Consider the following 20,819-nt stretch of genomic DNA (forward strand, 5'->3'; position numbering starts at 1 on the left):
CCTTTCCTGTTTTATTTTTGTGCCAGACAGTAATGAATAATTGTTGTAATTCATGCATACGTTCCTTAAATATTAGCCATTCATTGCCTATCCACTGTCAACCCTTTTAGTAAGGTTCCCCAATCCATCATTGCCAACTTGTGCCTCATACCTTTGTAGTTCCCTTTATTTAGATTCAGGACCCTAGTTTCAGATTCAACTTCTTCACTCTCCATCCTAATGAACAATTCTATCATTTTATAGTCACTCTTCCCCAATGGACCACGCACAATATGATTGTTAATTAATCCTTTCTCATTTCACATTACCCAGTCTAGGATAGCCTGCTCTCTCATTGGTCCCTCAACGTATTGGTCTAAAAAACTATTTCATACACACTCCAGGAAATCCTCCTCCACAGTATTATTGCTAGTTTGGTTTGTCCAATCTATATGTAGATTAAAGTCACCCATGACTAAAGTTGTACCCTTATCGCATGCGTCTCTAATTTCCTGCTTAATGCCTTCCCTTACATTTCCATTACTGTTTGGGGGCCAATAGACAACCCCCACCAACATTTTCTGCCCCTTGGCATTTCTTATCTCCTCCCAAACAGATTCCACATCATGATTTTCCAAACCAATACCCTTCCTCACTATTGCATTGATTTCCTCCTTTAATAACAATGCTACTCCACCTCCTTTCCCTATTTGTTTGTCCTTCCTAAACATTGAATACCCCTGGATGTTCAGTTCCCAACCTTGGTCACCCTACAGCCATGTCACAGAATCACAGAGTGTAGAAGAGACCCTTCGGCCCATCGAGTCTGCACCGACACGTGAGAAACACCGAGCCTACCTACCTAATCCCATTTACCAGCACTTGGCCCATATCCCTTGAATGTTATGACATGCCAAGTGCTCATCCAGGTACTTTTAAAAGGATGTGAGGCAATCACACTCCCAAGCAGCGCATTCCAGTCAATCACCACCCTCTGGGTAAAAAGGTTTTTCCTCATCGCCCCTAAACCTCCTGCCCCTCACCTTGAACATGTGTCCCCTCATGACTGACCCTTCAACTAAGGGGAACAGCTGCTCCCTATCCAACCGATCCATGCCCTTCATAATTTTGTACACCTCGATCAGGTCGCCCTCAGTCTTCTCTGTTCCAACGTAAACAACCCAAGTCTATCCAACCTCTCTTCATAACTTAAATGTTTCATCCCAGGCAACATACTGGTGAATCTCCTCTACACCCCGTCCAGTGCAATCAAATCCTTCCTATAATGTGGCGACCAGAACTGCACACTGTACTCCAGCTGTGGCCTCACCAAGGTTCTGTACAACTCCAACATGACCTCCCTTCTTTTGTAATATATGCCTCTATTGATAAAGGCAAGTGTCCCATATGCCTTTTTCACCACCCCACAAACATGCCCCTCCACCTTCAGAGATCTATGAACACACGTGCCAAGGTCCCTTTGTTCCTCAGAACTTCCTAGTGTCATGCCGTTCATTGAATACTCCCTTGTCAAATTACTTCTTCCAAAGTGTATCACCTCACACTTTTCAGGGTTAAATTCCATCTGCCACCTATCTGCCCATTTGACCATCCCGTCTATATCTTCCTGTAGCCCAAGACCCTCAACCTCACTTAACCACCCGACCAATCTTTGTGTCATCCACAAACTTACTAATCTTACTCCCCACATAGTCATCTATGTCTTTTATATAAATGACGAATAATAGGAGACCCAGCACAGATCCCTGTGGTACCAACGACTGCAATGTCTCCGTACTTGCAACTATATCATAACCGTTTATATCTATTTGCACTGTTAATTCACCTTATTGCGAATGCTCCACGCGTTAAGATACAATGCCATCAGACTTGTCTTTTTAGCCTTGTTAGTCATCTTAGCTTTATTTTGTACTATGACCCCATTTGTTTTTCACCCTTGTTTTTTCTGCCTTCCACTTGTGCTTCATACTTTTCTGCCTTTTGTTTCTATTCTTGTTTCCCCCTCCTCTGTCTCCCTGCTCAGGTTCCCATCCTCCTGCCATTCTAATTTAAACCCTCCCCGGCCACACTAGCAAACACCACCACCCCCCCCCCCCCCCCCCCCCGAGGACTTTGGTCACGGCCCTGCCCAGACACAACCTGTACTTTGTACTGGTCCCACATTCCCCAGAACCAGTCCCAATGTCCCAGGAATCTGAATCCCTCTCCCTTACACCATTTCTTCAGCCATGTATTCATCTAATATATCTTGTTATTTCTACTCTCGCTAGCATGTGGCAGTGGTAGTAACTCTGAGATTACTACCCTTGAGGTCCTACTTTTTAATTTACATCCTAACTCCCTATATTCAGCTTGTAAGACCTCATCCCTTTTTTTAACCCGTGTCGTTGGTACCAATACATACCATGAACACTGACTTCAACCACCCCTTTCAGAATGCCCTGCAGCCTCTCCGAGACATCCTTGACCCTGGCACCGGGGAGGCAACATATCATCCTGGAGTCTCTTTCTCAGCAGCAGAAATGCCTGTCTGTTCCCCTTACTATTGAATCCCCATGGACTTGGCTCTTGCTTTCCCCTGAGAAGTCGTCTCCCCCACAACAGTATCTAAAACGGTATATGTGTTAGAGAGGGGGACGGCCACAGGGGATACCTATAGTACCTGCCTTCCTCTACTCTGCCAGGTAGTCACCCATCCCCTTTCTGCCTGTTTAGTCTTTACCTGCAGTGTGACCACCTAACTGAACATGCTGTCCACAATAATCTCAGCATCGTGGATGCTCCACAGTATCCATCCGCAGCTCCAGCTCTGAAATGCGGTTAGCCAGTAGCTGCAGCTGGATACACTTCCTGCATACATGGTTGCCAGAGACACTGGAAGTGCCCATGACTTCCCACGCAGGAGGATATCAAGGTTGCGAGCTCTGCTGCCATGATTGCCCTTTAGATTAAGCCCATTAGTTACTCCCTTTAAAGCATACTAATTACTCTAAAACTGACGCTTTCTCTCAGATGCTTTCCTCAAGGGTTTATCTCCAAGGTTTTGAACTCTTCTTCCGATGTTCCTCTTCCCTGGGTTGCCACATGCATTCAGGCTGTCTTCCACACACTGTCTCTCACTGACTCAACCGTCAACAGTACACCGCTCCACATGCCTATAGGAAAAAGTTACAGACCTTCAGCAAACTCTTTGGACCTTTTTGCCTCTTGCAAGCTGCTCTCGCTTTAAATCTGCTTTCTGCAGCTTTTGTCTCTTTAAATCTGAAGCTTGGAGCCTTTCTCTCTGCCCCTCACTTTTAACTTCATTAACAGGACCTTTTCCAGGTTCCTGCGCTTATTGATCTTGGGACTTAACCCTGTTCCACTCCCCCGGATTTTGGGGTTTTTTCTTTAGCTTGAGACTTGCTATCTGTCCCCTTTGCTCCACTTTCTCCTAGTAGCTATTTTCAAAACCAGCTGAACTCAAACAGCTTCCAAAACAAACTGCCGTTTCCCTTCTGTTGTGTGTGTGTGTGTGTGGGAGGGACCTGCCTCTCTGGACCCTTGTTGGTAGGTAACAGCCAATTTTCTACTGTTGTGTTTGTTTAATTTCTCCTTGGGAGTGCTAAAAAACCTCATTAGAAATACAAGCGCCCTTTTGAAGGGAAACTAAAACTCAATTTGACCTTTCTTAATACGCAGATACAGAAGTACAAATCAGACTTAAACTTCAAAGCCAAAACTCATTCCTTACACCCACAAATACAAATGTAACTTACTTAAACTATCTCTATTTCCTAACAACACCAATAATCTGACTTGCCGACACAGAGCATCTTTCTACCACATAAAATGAAAATGCTGTCATTCTAACAAATCAACAAACTAATTACCCACTAGCTATAAGCTAAGACAAGTGATCAAAAGTTACCATATATACTTGTGTAAAAGCCAAATTTGTGAGACCAATTTTTTTGGACCAAAAGTCATGGGGTCAACTTTTATACAGGCAGTGTTTTCATGGGGTTGACGTGTGATTTGGGCCCAGGTGAAATCCACAAAACACCATCGCAATGGGATAAAGTAAAAATTAACAGCACTAAACAATTCATATTAATTATCTAACATTTATTTTATATTACAACCTATATCCTTTCATCCAGTGCAATATAAATATATAATGAATTAACTACAACACTTCACGTTGAAATTCTTCGAAATCACTTTGATCACCATCTGTATTGTCAAACAATTCGTCCTCATCATCTGGTTGTATATCACTCTAGAATTTGAACATGTCCCAGATGACGATAGTCTTCCTGGTCTTAAATTCCACACTGCATTGATCCATTTCTTGCAACTGTCTTCATGCACCTCACCTTCCTCATGAACTGGCTGGCAGCATTTTTCTGGAATTTTTCTTTGGGGAGAGTTTTCCGCTTGAATATCACCATCGGCTTTAATTTTGTGTCATCCACAGTACAAAATGGAAACATTGGGAACCGTGTCTTTGCCAGTTGTCTTTACAAGACTTTTTTTTTACCAGTCTCAGTAACAGTGTTCTTTTCTGGCATGTCGAAGTTTATTAGTGTTTCATCCATATTTCCATTTCAAGCATTCTTCTTTCAATGTCGGATGATAAATCGGTGGAATTTGGTGATTTTTATCCTTGAGTTCGGGTGGTAGACACTGAAATTTTCATTTCCTGACAAAGTACTAAATCGTGCCTCTTCATGAATCTTGTGCACCACCCGGCACTGGCCTTGAATTCTGAGATGCCATCTTTCTTCACTTCTCTGAGGCTGTAAAGTGGGATGGCTCCCTGGGTGATAATATGATAATTTTGCCAATGCTTGTTAATCATTCTGCCACTTTTATTTTACTCCCGTTTAAATTGAGCTGTGTACTTGTTATTCTTTGTCGGAGGCATCAGAATAGATCATGTGATGCACATTAGTCTTGTTGATTGGCTGGGTGATTACCACTAGAATTAGCAAAAAATCTAGATTCCTGCATGCACCTTTACATTAAGAACCGCAGTAATTACCAGTAAGTAATTAATAATCACAACATGGCTTGATCCCTGAAAAGCTGTGGTAAACTTTTGTATGAGGTATATGAAAAAATTACAATTTTTTAAGTCAAAAATCATGGGCTTGACTTTTATATGAAATGGATTTTTACACAAGTATACACGGTAGTTGTCATTCTTCAAACCTGAGTTCAGATGTTTAATACCTCATTCAGACATTTTACTGATGATATGAGAAATGCTGGCAATAAATGGAATCCAGAAGAGAACAGCATTTTGTTTTGTTTCTCTGACCCCAAATTATCTGTTTGTGAAATAAATCTATAACAATCAAGGTGCTTAGTTTTTTAACATACGCAATGCCTCCAACATCTGAAGGCAGGTCATGCACATAGACTGCAATAGTCAAAAACAGTTTAAGTTCCATAATTTTACCAAATACCGAAGGATTATCAAAAAATAATTTGCAATCATCATAAAGAGTTGCCAAACAATGGATTCCAGTGCCGAAAGATCAAAAGAATATCATCAAGTGTACAGCCACCAAAGAAAACTATAAGACAAGACAGCAAATTTATCCTGGTGTCTGACACATTCACTCAGGTATTCCAAAAGCCTGATAAATTTAAATTACAATTTCTCCTTGAGCACAAGTTCTTAGTGCTGTACCTGTATTCGAAAAAGCAATGAAAGTAGCGTGCCACTAAATAGATCCCAAATTTCCTTGATTTTTTTTCTGGTAGTTATACTGGGATTGCACTTGTTGGCACCTCCCAGTTTGCAAGATCATTGGGTGCCTCGCATGCATGAGTCATTTCAGGCACATCTCTCCTACCCATCTGATCATGCCAGCAAGAAACCTAGCACCTGCCTGCTGTGCTCAGGCTTCCTCCAGTGCTGACAATAGTCCCATTGCCCTCCAGCCCATCGAGAAAAGGGGCTGACCTGTATTTACAGGTTTAAAATGATTTCTCCTCTTTAGACCATTTGCCTGGCTTGATGTCACCAGTGGGAGCTACAAAAAACATTGTGAAGGTCACAAATGGCATCCTTTTTGACGTGTCCAGCCCATCTCCCCCGTATCCGCCCTCACACCTTCCTCTCCCTGCCAGAATCATGATAGGGTCCCCCTTGTCCTCACTCATCACCTCACCAGCCTCCGCATTCAAAGGATCATCCTCTGCCATTTCTGCCAACTCCAGCATGATGCCACCACCAAACACATCTTCCCTTCACCCCCTCTGGCGGCATTCCTCAGGGATCGTCACCTCCGGGACACCCTGGTCCACTCCTCCATCACCCCCTACACCTCAACCCCCTCCCACGACACCTTCCCATGCCACAGAAGGTGCAACACCTACCCCTTTACTTCCCCCCTCCTCACCGTCCAAGGGGCCAAACACTCCTTTCAAGTGAAGCAGCACTTCACTTGTACTTCCCTCAATTTAGTCTACTGCATTCGCTGCTCCCAGTGCGGTCTCCTCTACATTGGAGAGACCAAACGCAGACTGGGTGACCGCTTTGTGGAACACCTTAGGTCTGTCCGCAAGCATGACCCAGACCTCCCTGTCGTTTGCCATTTCAACACACCACCCTGCTCTCATGCCCACATGTCTGTCCTTGGCCTGCTGCAATGTTCCAGTGAAGCTCAACGCAAACTGGAGGAACAGCACCTCATCTTCCGACTAGGCACTTTACAGCCTACCAGACTGAACATTGAGTTCAACAATTTCAGATCGTGAACTCTCTCCTCCATTCCCACCCCCTTTCCGATCCCCCTTTTTCCAATAATTTATATTTTTTAAATATATTTTTCTTTTCCCACCTATTTCCATTATTTTTAAATGTATTTCCACCCATTGTTTCATCTCCACCTTTAGCCTATTTCAATCCCTTCCCCCCCACCCCACCCCCCACTAGGACTATCTATTACTTGCTCATCCTGCTTTCTACCCTTAATGTCACCATTAGCACATTCCTTCGCTAATATCACCACCGTCAACACCATCTATGACATCTTTGGCAATCTCTTCTTTGCCTCCACCTATCACTGGCCCTCTATCCAGCTCTACCTATCCCACCCCCATTTAACCAGCTTATATTTCACCTCATTTCTATAATTCCTCAGTTCTGATGAAGAGTCATACGGACTCGAAACATTAACTGTATTCTTCTCCACCAATGCTGTCAGACCTGCTGAGTTTTTCCAACTATTTTTATTTTTACTTTTGTTTCAGATTTCCAGCATCCGCAGTATTTTGCTTTTATGTAAATTATCCCTCCTCATCTTTCTCAACCTGTCTGCAAGTTTTGACACAGTTGACCACACCATCTTTCTCCAACACCTCTCCACTATCATCCAGCAGGGTGGAGCTGGTCTTGCCTGATTCTAATGTTATCTATCCAGCGAATCACCTCTGATGACTTCCCTTCCTGCTCCTGCACCAATATTTCTGGAGCCCCCGAAGAATCTATCCTTGACCCGCTCCTATTTTTCATCGATATTTTGAACCCTTGGTTATGTCATCGGAAAACATGACATCAGGTCTATACATATGCTGTATTACTCAACTCCACCTTACCATCACCACTTTCAGCCATCGTACTGCCTCTAAATTGTCATCCTTCTTGTCTGACATCCATTCCTGGATGAACAGAAATTTTCTCCAACTAAATATTAGGAACACCAAAGCCATTGCCTTCGATTCCCACCATAAATTCCGTTCCCTAGCCACTGACTCCATCCTTCCTACTGGTCATTGCCTGAGGCTGAACCATCTCATTGGCTTCCTTGAGATGAACTTCTGACCACATATCTGTTGTGTCATTAAGACTGGCCACTTCCACCACTGTAGCACTGCCTCTCTCCATCCCTGCATCAGCTCACCTGCCTCTGAAACCTTCATTCTTGCCTCTGTTACCACTAGAATTAACTGCTGCAATGCTCCCTTAGCCTGCCTCCCAACTTCCACTCTCCATAAACTTTAACTCATCTAAAACACTGCTGCCCATATTATGAAAAGTGAAAAGTTGCCATAGTCCCATAGGCTGCTCTCTCATTAGGGAGAGATGACTGATGGTGAGTTTAATCTGAGGGTCACCACACCTCATGCGAGGGGCGAGGATGAGAAGGTGAGACCTTCATGGATAACCTCAGCCGGTACAGGAATTGAACCCACACTGTTGGCGTCACTCTGCATCACAAACCAGCCATCCAGCTAACTGAGCTAACCGGCACCCCCATATCATAACATGCAACAATCCTCCCCACTCATCACCCAGTTCAAGTTGACTTACATTGGCTTCCAGCCTAGCAACACCTCAATTTTAAAACCCGCATCTGTGCTTTCAGATGACCCCCATGGCTTGTACCCCTTCTTATCTCTAATCTCCTACAACCCTCTGGGATTTGTGCACTTGTCCAATTTTAGCCTCATGTGCATCCCTGATTTTAATTGCTCTATCATTAGCAATGTTCCTTGAGCTGTCTGGGCCCCAGTCTCTGGAATTTCCTCAAGCCCATCTGCCTTTCTATGGACAGAATATTATGCTCGCTGTGCGGGCGTGCGCCCGACACGCCCAAACATAAAATGACACAAGATGATGTCGGGCTGCGCGCCAGCCAATAATTAAAAGGCCTATAAAGGCCATTAACAACCTCATTAACTTGAAATTTACACTGCCCGTCCAACCTAACAGTTGGCAGGCAGGCGAAAAGGCCAAGCAGCCTTTGCATTTTTTAGGAAACCTCATCCATGAGCGGGATGAGGTTTCCTAAAGCTAATACACATTAAGTAAAAACTTTATTTTGGTATTGAAAACATGTCCCATCTCAAGTGACTCTGTCACAATGTTTTCTGTCTTTATTAATTTTTTAAAAAATCACTTCAATCTCCCTGTGGCAGCTCTATGCCTTAGGTAGATTGAAGCGCTCTTTCCTGTGCATGCACGAAGATCACGCCAGGCCCGCTCGCCCTCCTCCCCCCACCTGCATAGGCAGAACTCAGTGCTGCCGCTTGCGATCCACGCAGGGCGCACCTTAATTGGCCCGCCCATGTGAAATCGCGGGCAACGGTCGGCTTCCCGACCGCTTCCGCCCATCCCCACCAAGGGCAAGACCCTGTCTAAGTCTCCCTCCGCCTTTTAAGACATTCCTTGAAACCATTGCCCACCCCAAGTCATCATTTGCTTTTTTGGGGGTTGAGAGAATTTGTTTTGCAGGTGGCTCTACCAGTTTCTTTCCAGAAGTTTTAAAGCTGTTCCAAATTGATCTCACCTGGTTCTGCCTCACCCCACTGCTACCTAACCTAAATATATTTACCACCTAAACTTCACTTTGCTGAAGCTGTTCTTGCACAACCTCCTAAGGTGACTTACTATCCTGAATGTCACAGCTTACATACTTACCCACACAAATTCTCAACCCTTTATCATGCTTATAGTTACCAAACTTCACTGGCTCATTACCTTCACAGGAAGCCCACACAACAAAAGTGCATACTAGAAATTCCAGGATCTGCTGCATGCACATTTCCAAGCATTTAAAATAATGTTTGGAAAATCTTGTGCCGCATTCACCAAATTCTCCAAAAAGCAATCTTGGCAGATGACCTTCCTATCAGAGGCACAAAGTCAGAAAATTACACCTCCTGTGCCCTGCTAATTTATTTTAAATTCTTTGTCCAGCCTTCAAACTATTATGCAACCTCACCCATTACAGCTGTATATCACTGTATGCATGTACCCGCCAACCTTCAATACCAATTTGCAGTTCTTTCACATTCTCTTTGCTCCCCAGTTAATGTTTATCCTTTCAATCATTTTACTTATGCCTTTGGAAAACTCTTCCTGTACCTCTACACATTGCCACCTCCACCCCTGTTTTCAGAAGCCTCCTGAACCGACTTTCGTTTGATTGTGATTTCCCAAGGGAAAAAGACCCTTTCACTTTCAACATGTGCTTTACAGAGCTTCCCAGAAGTGTATCAGATTTAGGGGATATTCTTTATGGGTAGAGTAAGCCATCAATGATGTTCATCATAGTGTCTGATCTTTGAAAATCCATACATGAATTAATTTTATTCTTTTGCACAACATTATTGGACCAATAGATTTTTTATAATAGCTAATGATTATCTTGCATGTTTTAATTTGACTTAATGAAAGCATATTTTAAGTAACATTTAATTTTTTCCAGAGTCAGTACAAATTTGTATGTGAAGCCATTCTACGTGTTTATGAGGAAGGTTTAATTCGACCATTGGAAGCGTGCCAGGCTGCAAGTTAGTACAGCTGTTGGAGAATTTTGATTAATTTCTATGGATTGAAACAAATATAAAAATGTCAGTGCTTGGCCAGCTCCATAAATCTAAAAGGAAACCTGCCTGATGATTGAACACGCCTGACGCCTGGCACTTTACACTGATGTTTAAATAAGGAATATATCAGTATATCTTTGCTAAAGAGGCACCATCTTTTAGTATATTGTCCTGTGTGTTTTCAAGTTATTAATTTTGTTTGTTGTTGGTCTGCCTTGTCATTCCAATTTATCTTTTCAATAAACTACAGACCAGGCTGCACTTCAAAATTAATAAATTGACTGCAGTTAAATTTAATCCAAGACATACATGCAATATACAACAATGGGCTCATATAAAGACTAAAAATGCTGCAAACATTGTGTAATGGTTCTGGTTAATGCTGCTAACTTTTTGTTTTTCATTTAGCCATCAGATAGTTATTGATTTAAAACAGTCAACTTCTGATTGTTTAGGACTATTTATCTATTTGATTTCATCTCATTCACAGATTAACTGTGCCTCTTATTCCATGAAATCAGAACAGCTTTGAACTGGAAAGTACTACAGTTTTCTACACTGTAGGACAATACGGTATAACTTTATACAAAGTCAATGTATAAATGTATGTATACACAGGAAGTGAAGTTACGTATTTGGCCCTTCTGATTAGATTAAAATTTAATGAATCTTCAGACATTGTAAGTAAGTGAATTAAGAATAATTAAGAAGTACAACAGTAATACTGCAATTCAGTTGATCCTTTATAAAGCTTCATACAAAAAAGGGTGACCTGTTTTAGTAGAGGGTCCAAATTTTAAATCCCAGCTTTGACTTGGTATTCAGGCCTGTCTGTCCTCATAGGACATTATATTTTTTAATCAGTTCTTAAAATGACCTAGAATGGACTCCTGTATGCTTTCAGGCCAAGGGAAAATATCATGGATCCAGTCCCACCCCTCCCCCTCCCCCCACAGAATTAATGCAAAGCCACAGTGTGTGGAACTTCTGACACAAGGAGGGAACAATGAAAAGTAAGGTGATTCAACTTGTCAAACGTCACATTATTAGGTTTATTCAGGTTAAATTAAATGTTTTGTAGATTATATTTTTGAATATTTAAAATGCAGCTGCTGGAAGTTGTGGAAAATCAATAATTCAGAATGATCTAAGATGCGGCCACTTCCCAATGTTGCAGTAAGAGGCATTGATTGACTGCTTGTCTTTTTGGTGGCATTTGCCTTTTTGGTGGTGGCTGTCTTTTTGGTGTTTTTAGTTTATGGTACAGTACAGTTTGGTAATCTCAAATGTAGTTTAGCTTATAGTTTTCTTAGCAAATATGTTGCAATGAGTTTTGCATGTGGTACCACATGCAAATAATTACAAGTTTGAGAAAGCTCTTCATCTTAGTGCTGTAATTTTGTACAACTTCATGTTACAAATGCATTCAGTTGCATTTGTAACTAGGTTCTCTGTTGATGATTACTCCAGTTTGCTGTGGTTCTGCTGAGGGTAACATTGTTATGCGGTGAAGCCCCTGTTTACATACATGAAATGGGTTTGTCAAATTTGAATCTCATTTTCTAGTAGCCTATGATACACAACATTGAAAGGCATATTAAATATTACCAGCCAGGCCGAGCCCCTTCCTGGCCCATAGGGAGAACAGAGCTATTTGGATGGGATGCATAAAAGTTGATGATAACATGTAGAACCATGGAAAAGTTACAGCACAGAAGGAGGCCATTCGGCCCATCTTGCCCATGCTAACCTGAGGACACCCAGGTGCCCTTTCTAATCCCACCTTCCTGCACCCGGCCCATAGCCATGCAGCTTACAGCACTTAAGGTGCAGATCCAGGTACTTTTTAAAAGACTCCCCCATTAAAACTGTTCCATGAAACACTTTGTACGGTGCCGGTAAAGGAAAAGCAGTTTGTTACTTTCATTGTTTCAGCAATTTTAAAATTCAATTTAATTTTTTTAAATTACTTGAATTGTAATTATTATACACAGTAATAGAATAAAGCAGTATTGTTATGAAAATATAATGGATTCACTGTAGGATTAGTGCCATTTAAAACAACATTTGTTAACATCTCAAACAAATAACTGTTCTAAGTACAGAGTCATAACCAAAGATGCTATATTGAACACATTTTCACCTCAATTTACACAAACTTGCATTTCATCATTTCCATTCTAAAAGGTCACAAGAACCAAAGTCATCTTCTAATACTGCTTAGTACTGCCTCATACTTTCCAAAAGATCCTGTGCTAGGTTTTGTAATTTGAAGGAAAGAGCTTTATGCAATACAGTTCATGCGATTTACACTGGGCATGAGGGGGAGTGTTACTATGCAGGAATCATTAGTTTACCCATATGTACCCTTATCTGTTTTTGCTTCATTATGTATGTGTTATTTATTTGCACAGTTTAAAACTGTTGAAACGCAGATGCACAATTGCTGCTGTGATATTTCAGAAAGTGTGTTCATAAATTGAGCAGCAAGTTTGGTTTGTAATATGTAATTTACTTGATTCCAACACTGCCATTGGCCCTTAAGCTACACTGATGTGAGACTTTCCCCACAATCCTGTCTGAAATTAGGTGGAATAGTGGCAGTAAAGGGAAACCAATTGATTTGTGATTTACTGCCAACTGACTGTCCCAATCTGACTTCACCATTATCTCCCCTTCCCAGGATCATTGCTGGTCCCTCTTTCTGCACTCACCACATGCAAATGCTGGCAAAGTCCAGGTTAATGACTCATTTCCTTTCTGTCCACCCTCAGTCCCTGCAGCTATCTAGGGCTACCAGGTGTGCCATGATGGTGGACCTGGGGCAGCAGTGGAAATAGCTCCAGATCCTCCCTCAGTAGAGGCCTCCTCTTCCTTTGGTCAGTTACCTGCTGAAGGCCTCAATTTCAGCTAAGGTCTCTAAGGAATTAGCCAGTCCCATCTTCAGGACTCTGTAGCCTATTTAATTATGTCTTCTACCTCTTCAGTTGCTGCACTAATAGGCTGTCTGGTTACAGATGAGGATTCCATTGGGCAATTGCCATGAATACCTACTCAACCCTTGACCCCAGAAATTGGTCCAGGGTTGTGGTAGCAGGTGGAATTCTCACCCTGAGCCTTTAGAGACAGGATCAGAAAAACCCAGCTGGTGATTTTTGATTTATTTTTCCTCCTAAGGTAAGTTATTTTCTGGATTCTGCATTCCTTTTTGCATTACTATGTCCTCTTATTCTTGATATTTTAATAAATTTTCAGTATGTTTTCCCATGAGTTTAATACCCTTCCTATAATGATGTGTCCAGATTTGCATGCTTCAACTGTGGAGAAAAAACTAAATTCATCATCATTACATAGGAATAGGAATAGGTCATTCCTCCGTCATTCAATAAGATCATGGCTGATCTGTATGCTTCAACTCTCATTTCCCTTGATATCCTTAGCTAATAAAAATCTATTGATCCCAGTCTTGAAAATTTCTGTTGACCTTACACCCATAGCCTTTTGTGGGAGAGATTTCCACTACCTTATGTGATAAAGGGCTTCCTGATTTCACTCCTAAATGGCCTAGCTCTAATTTGAATATTTTGCTCTTTTGTTCTCGATTCTCACACCAGAGGAAATAATTTCTCTGTCATACCCTATCAAATCTGTTTATTAATTTTAAGACCTCAATTAGATCTCATTCAACCTGCTCAACTGAAGGGAATACAAACCCAAGTTTTGTACCTGTACTCATATTTGAACCCTTTTAACAATTGTAACATTCTAATGAATCTGCACTGTACCCCAACAAAGAATAATTTATATTTACTGATGTTTGGTTCCCAAAACTGAACTCTCAACTTCATATGGGGTCTGACCAAGGTTCTGTACAACTGAAGCATTGCTTCCTCAACTATTTTATTCCAGCCTGTGATAAAGGCCAAAATTCCATTAACCTTTTTGATGATTCCTTCTTTTGGTATTCATTGTTCTTATGAATAAACCCCATTTTTCATTTGCCATTTTTTGTAGCTTTTTCTACTTGCACTCCCACCTTTGGTGATCTATGCACCCCTCTAAATATTTCTATTTGTACAATCCGATAAAAGCTTATTATCTAGCACGTATTTGCTCCACAATTCTTTCTCCAAAATATACTACACCCCATCTCTCTGTATTTCCTGTTGCTAGCGCATTTTATCTCCCTGCTGCTCCATCTGCATTCCTCAAAGTTTGCAATAGCTGCTAATTTGGCCTCATAAGCAAGCTTCAGTATCATTCGTTTAAAGTCTTATGTTAAAATCATTCCAGTAAATAGAAAACAAGAGGCCCTAACACATCTCTGTATTCTACACCAAGAAAAGACTCATAGTCCTATAATTTCTTGGTTTATCCCTTCCTCTTCTACAAAATAATGGAATAATATTTGTCAAATTCCAGCTTCTATTTCCCAAGATATTTGGAAAACTATATTTAGTGCCTTATCTATCTCTTTCATAACCTTGTCCAGGATTCTGGGGGGCAAATAATTTGGATCTAGTATTATCAGGTTTCAGTTTCATTAACTTTTTTTAAGACAGCCCTTTTGCATAATGCTTCACCCGCATCCTTCTAAGATAACCTTTGTCATCTTTCACTGTAACAAAAAAAAACAATTCATAATACTTTATAGAGATCACTACCAGTTCCACTTTCTGAAGAGCTAGAAACTCCTTCATGGAACTCTCTTCCGCTAACAGTAGTTGATGCAAGGTCATTGGTTAATCTGAAATTTATAGTTCATGCAGTTGAGGAAAAATTATTGATATGGTTAGGAGATTGTGTTTATGCTCTCTCAATCTTCCTTCAGCCCTACTTCATTTAACATCATCAACATATTTTTGTATTTCTTTCCCCCTAGTTTGGGACAGTGCATCTTTGCTTGTCTTCTTAACTACTCCTCATGGTAGCTAGTTGCATTTTCTAACTATTTTTTGGGTAAAGAAGATGTTGCTGAGTTCCCTATTAGCTTGAGTGACTATCTTATATTTATGGCATCCAGTTCAGATCTCCCTGGCAATTGGGAATATTGTGTCTCTGTCTATTAAACCCTTTCATAATTTTAAAGACTTGTATCAGGTCACATCTCAGTCTTCCATTTCCTAGAAATAAGACCCCAACCTATTTAAGGTATAACCTCTCAGTTTTGGTGTCATTCTAGTAATTTTTTTTGCACCTTCTTCAATACCTTTTTATAATATGGAGATTAGAACTGTCTACAGTATGCCAAATGTGATCTAACTAAGGTTCTAAGCACATTTAACATAACTACTTTGCTTTTTATTTCTAGCTTTCTAGAAATGGACACCACTGTTTAACTTGTGTTGCTAGTTTTAGCGATTGCTGAATCTGTACTCTCTGATCCCCCAGTTCCTCTACCTTATTCAGACACTTATTTTTCAAGGCGAATGTGACCTCCTTATTCTTATATTAAAATGTTCCCTCACACTAATTTCAATTGAAGTTCATTTGTCAATTACATGCCCATTCTGCAAGTTTACCAATGTCTTCCTGTACTTTGTCCCAGTACTTGTCTTCATTAAGTACACTAACCTATTTGGTGTCATCTATAAATTTTGAAATGATACTTCGAATTCTGTGTACAAATCATTTATGTAACTATTGAACAACATTTGCCCCAGCACTGATCCCTATCCAATAATCCACTTCTGACTGTCAACCCCTTCACTTGTTTTGTTTTGTAGTCGGATTGCTACTTGTACACTGACTGCACAAGTTCTGATCTTAGTCATGAGCCTACTATCTTATCAAGGCCTTTTGGAAAACCAAACACATTATGCCTACTGCATTATCCTTATCTACACCTTCTGCTATTTCTTCATTCAATAAAGCTGGTCAAGCGTGACATTCTCTTTGAAAGAAAATGTACTCGATAGAAATGTTGTTTTCTATCCGAAAGTGTAGAATAAAAGTACAAGGAGGTAGTGTAAAGCTTGCACAAGATCTTAGGCCATATTTAGAGTATTGTGCCTACTTTTGTACTTACTTAATAAAATTATTTTTTTTAAATAGCAATAGAAAGGATCTTAAATTCACTAGAATGTAAGGTTACAGATATGGAGAGAGATGCGAGAAGTTAACACTTTTCCATTGAAGCTGAGAAGTTTCGATGAAAAGGATGATCAAATCAAGGTCTTCAAAATACTGAAGAGATATGGCAAAGATAATGATTATTATTCTTTCCATTGCTCAGTGACATGTTAACAGAGGGCACAAATTTAAGTTAGTCACAAAAAGAGTTAAAAGGAATCTAAGTTGGAATACTATTGTTGAAGCAAAGCCCATATATTATTCTAGAAGGGAATTAGATGCTTGATGAAGAGGAACATTAAATGGAATGGGATGTGAGCAGGAAGTGGAGTTAGATTAAGTTGCTCATGCGAGAAAAGCCCAAGTGTGAGCTTGATGAATTGATGTGCCTTTTTCTGTGCTGTAATAGTGCGATGAATAGTAATTCAGAGGATGGAGCTTGAAGATATTTGGTATAAGAACCCCCTCAGAGGAGTTATTTTTATATGCAGCGACTTGTTATGATCTAGAATGTACTGCCTGAAAGGGTGGTGGAAACTGATTCCATGATAACTTTCAAAAATAAATTGGATATATATTTGAAAATGATATTTTTTCAGGCCAATAGGCAGTAACACTAATTGGATAGCTCTTGCAATGCACCGACACAGACACAATGGGTCAGATAGAATCTTACAGGTAAGGGGGCTATCATCAGGTGTGCAGTTATATAATATTGTACCCTTAGAAAAGGCAAGAGGTTAATTTAAGATCTACATGTATTCACAATGTGTCTGGTTTCTGAGGATGTCGCTAAAATTACAGTATCCTTTTTAAAAGAAAACGTTCATATAAGGTAAGATAGAAAGAGGATGATTAATCTTGAAAATGTATTAAGATCTTCAGGGCCCAGGTTTAACATTGCAAATTCACAAATATTCTTATACTGATTATCATTGTGATCCACAGCAACTAACTTGATAACTGATTTTGCTATTGAGAGGCCTATATAAATAACCAATGTACCTCTGCACGCTGCATTATTTGAAAAGGAATATGAGAGGAATTTAGCAGAATCTTCAAGTCCTTGGCTTTGTTAGGTTTTTTTTGGCTGTTATTGGCATCCCTGTAAATATCAAGGCTTAAATGTAGCAGGAAAGAGGCATAAAATAGTTGTGGAATGAGAGTGAGTTTCGGATACTTTTTCAAACTCTTCACCACTACTACCCCCCACAAACACTAGGTTGAGACCACAAGTGTGAAAAGTGAGTATCTGCCTTGCAATATTGCATAGATTCATGGCAGTGGTGTCAAGACAACTTCTCTCTAAAGCAAAGATAGAAATCTCCAATATATCTAGGCAATAAGTTCTTAGCAAATTTTAAGGGTAATTTAAAAAATTTTGTGTGGTTGGCACAGAAATTTAGCCTGTCATTGGGACAGCTGACCCTCACATCTGGATTCCTAATAAGTGTTCTCTTTTGGCATAAAATTTACCCCACAATCTGTAGCTGCAAAACACAAAATTAATTTTAGTTTCATTATTCCTATACAACCAATTACCATTGAAGAAGTATATGTCAAACTAGTACAAAAGTTGCTCTTGTAACCTATGCTGTGGATAGATGAGCAAATGCATAAGTCACTCAGATCAGATTTGATCAGCCATCATTGAAACTTAAGTGGAGGTGCAATTCGTTTGATGAATTTTACAATATTGGGCATGAAATGCTGCAAAATCCAATTTATAAATTGTTGAATGTACAGAATGCACCTCTACAATAAGAAGAATAAAATGCATGAGAGCATAATTTGCATTTCAGTTTTATAAGGAATGTACCCCATTCATAAAGAAACACCGACTTACCCTTTTCATTATGACAAGTTGAATCACAATGTCGCCCGTTCACAGTAAACCCTCCTCTTCCATAAGGTGCAATTTTCTGACTTTGCATTTCAATGGAGAATTTTGACCACCAGAAAGCACAGACTGAAAATTCAAATTTGTGCTTTGCACAGTTTTCCAACAATGTCAACTTTGGCTCAGTGATAGCACTTCGCCCTTAAGCCATACTCCAGAGACATCAACACGTAATTGAAGGGCTTCTGGTGGGCGGGGCTCCCTACTAGGCATTCAAAATGAAAAAAATTCCCCCATGGTGTAATTAATATCAGTACACCTTATCATTCAATGTATTAATAAATCACATTCTTGCTTTGCCCAGGTTTACCTACAAAGTAAAATACCAGAATTTTGTGTTGAGCTCCTGAGTTTTATGGTGACAATTGGTTACCTTTTACCTTGGTAATGGAACTAAATGAAAATATCATTAATTGAACTCAAAGTTTAATTCAAATTTGTATTTTAGTTTACTCTTTGTATATGCAATAACACGCCAAACGAATGGTTTAAATAAGCATAATATATGGTACTTTAAAATTTGGAGCTATCTGTATGTAAGATGGGAGGCACAGTATGTTGTTATTTATTCACAAGATGAAGCTTATACTGATTCTAAAATGTAACTGACTGGAAATCAAACTTGCACTGAAATATCTGCCAGAGCTGTATTTTAATTATGCAATAAGACTTACATATACTAACTTGATGTAGTGTCAGTCATCTACCCAACCTATTTGAAATGTAATTGAATGTGCCAAGTGCCAGGGTAATTTGGTCATTAATTCTTCCAGCATACATCAAATATTTAGTTAAGTTTTTTTAATGGGTTAATGCATAAAATTAAAGTCTAAATTAACCTCAGCCATGATTCTGCTATCAGTGTACTTTAAAACTAGTAAACCAGAGCTCTCCAGTAGATACTTCTGGGGGATTTAATACCACTGTAAGCTTACAAATCACTTTTTAAATAATCTCAGATGTTAGTGTTTTGTATTAACATTGTCCATTGGTGCACTTTCAGTGTCACTCCATAAATGTAGAATTATTACAGTGCATGAATATTGTTAAATGTACCTAGGTTGAATCATTTAGGATTATTTATTCTGCTTTTTGTAGGCTTTATTTTGTTTCTAGCTTCCCGTACTCCAAAATTGCCCAAAATAGGTTTTGCAGTGGAATAGTTTATGTTTTCTGTGAGAGACACTATTTTGATGCATTCTGTGCCTTATTTTACTTTGACCAATGAGCAATACAGAACAATATCTTCGTATAATAACATACTAAGAAATGCTTTCAGAAGAACACGGAAAAGTCATCTCGCAGATATTTCTCAATTAAAAGCTAAAATCTCAAAAATAACCAATTTAAACTTGATTTATTTACTTAATTTACTGCAAGGTACTGGAATATGTCAAAGTATGTTTTTTATGAGCTTTCCCTAAAGTATTAATGGAAGTATTAAAGTAATGTTAATAATCATCTCCCTCACTTAATTTGTTTTTCACTTGCTATGATTATATTTGTTGCACATGTAACATTGACATTAATAGAATCAGATACTGGTATCTTTATTTGTGTACACAGTGAACTGAACTAGGGTGAAAACTCAGACTAGAGTATTGCAATGTTTTTTGGTAACAAACCTACTTAAATAATCACGATCATTTGTTAAATAGATCATAAAATTATTGTTGAAATGTATGCAAACAGTACAATCAGTTTTGTTTACTTGTAAGAATGGCTAATTTAGCACACTTGCCTTTCTTGTTCGTAAGATAAGAACAATAACCACTTTTTGTTTGTCAAACATAATACTTATGACACTGGAATATCATATATTTTTGTTCAAAGTGTTAAATTATCTGTTTTGGTTATTCCATTATATTGTACACTAAATTTTTAAATACTGTTGTGTATCTAATTGATTCTATTTTAATTTCTTGTTTTGGTGATAAGCACATTTTGTGCCACAGTAGTTTTCCTTTATCCTCATTGGGGATTTTTAAACTATTGTCAAACATTAAAATTCAAAATAATTGTTAATATTTTTTTAAAATCTGTATGAGCATCTTAACTCACTACTCTGAATAATCATTAAATTGTAAATTGGTGTTAATATTTTCAACATTTAAATTATTAAGATACTTAGTAACTTTCCTGAATGAATGTAATAAAACAAAGAATTGTTTTATTTTTGTAGTTGCACTTAAAGGTTAATGTTAATATTAGTAATTGTACTTATTTTGGTTCTGGAGTTGTTGGGAAACACGCTTCAGCGTGATCTGATTTTCAATCCTAGACATTTTTGGTTTGTGTAATAAAAATGTCAGTATGATGCAATTGTTACAATTAATCGGTACAATAAATAAAGTATTGTTTGTTTACTCCTTTAATGAAGCAGTGTGTTTTGTTTGAAGATGTGTGTTATATGACCAGCAATATTGTTGAAAATGTAACAATAGGAACACAGAACAATGTTGTGAAAGTCAGAAGAGTTGGAAGATAGAATGAAAAATAACATGCCAGTTTTTTTTCC

The 20,819-nt window shown here is 39.2% G+C and overlaps 1 protein-coding gene across 5 annotated transcripts in view; it reads left to right on the forward strand.

The window, feature by feature from the left end:
* The window catches only part of LOC121275931 (tyrosine-protein phosphatase non-receptor type 3-like), a 305,875-nt gene extending 285,199 nt beyond the window's left edge, over positions 1–20,676 (forward strand). For 4 of the 5 annotated variants that reach the window (XM_041183801.1, XM_041183803.1, XM_041183804.1 and 1 more), the window contains one exon: positions 10,209–10,686. In XM_041183801.1, coding sequence (XP_041039735.1) covers positions 10,209–10,298 — 90 coding nt within the window. In that variant the 3' untranslated portion in view covers positions 10,299–10,686. Of the gene's footprint in view, positions 1–10,208; positions 10,687–10,819 lie in introns of those variants that run through there. The other variant, XM_041183799.1, reaches the window with a different exon arrangement.
* Positions 20,677–20,819: the final 143 nt, after the last annotated feature.

Source organism: Carcharodon carcharias, chromosome 3 (genome assembly GCF_017639515.1).
Source record: "Carcharodon carcharias isolate sCarCar2 chromosome 3, sCarCar2.pri, whole genome shotgun sequence".
NCBI lineage: Eukaryota > Metazoa > Chordata > Chondrichthyes > Lamniformes > Lamnidae > Carcharodon > Carcharodon carcharias.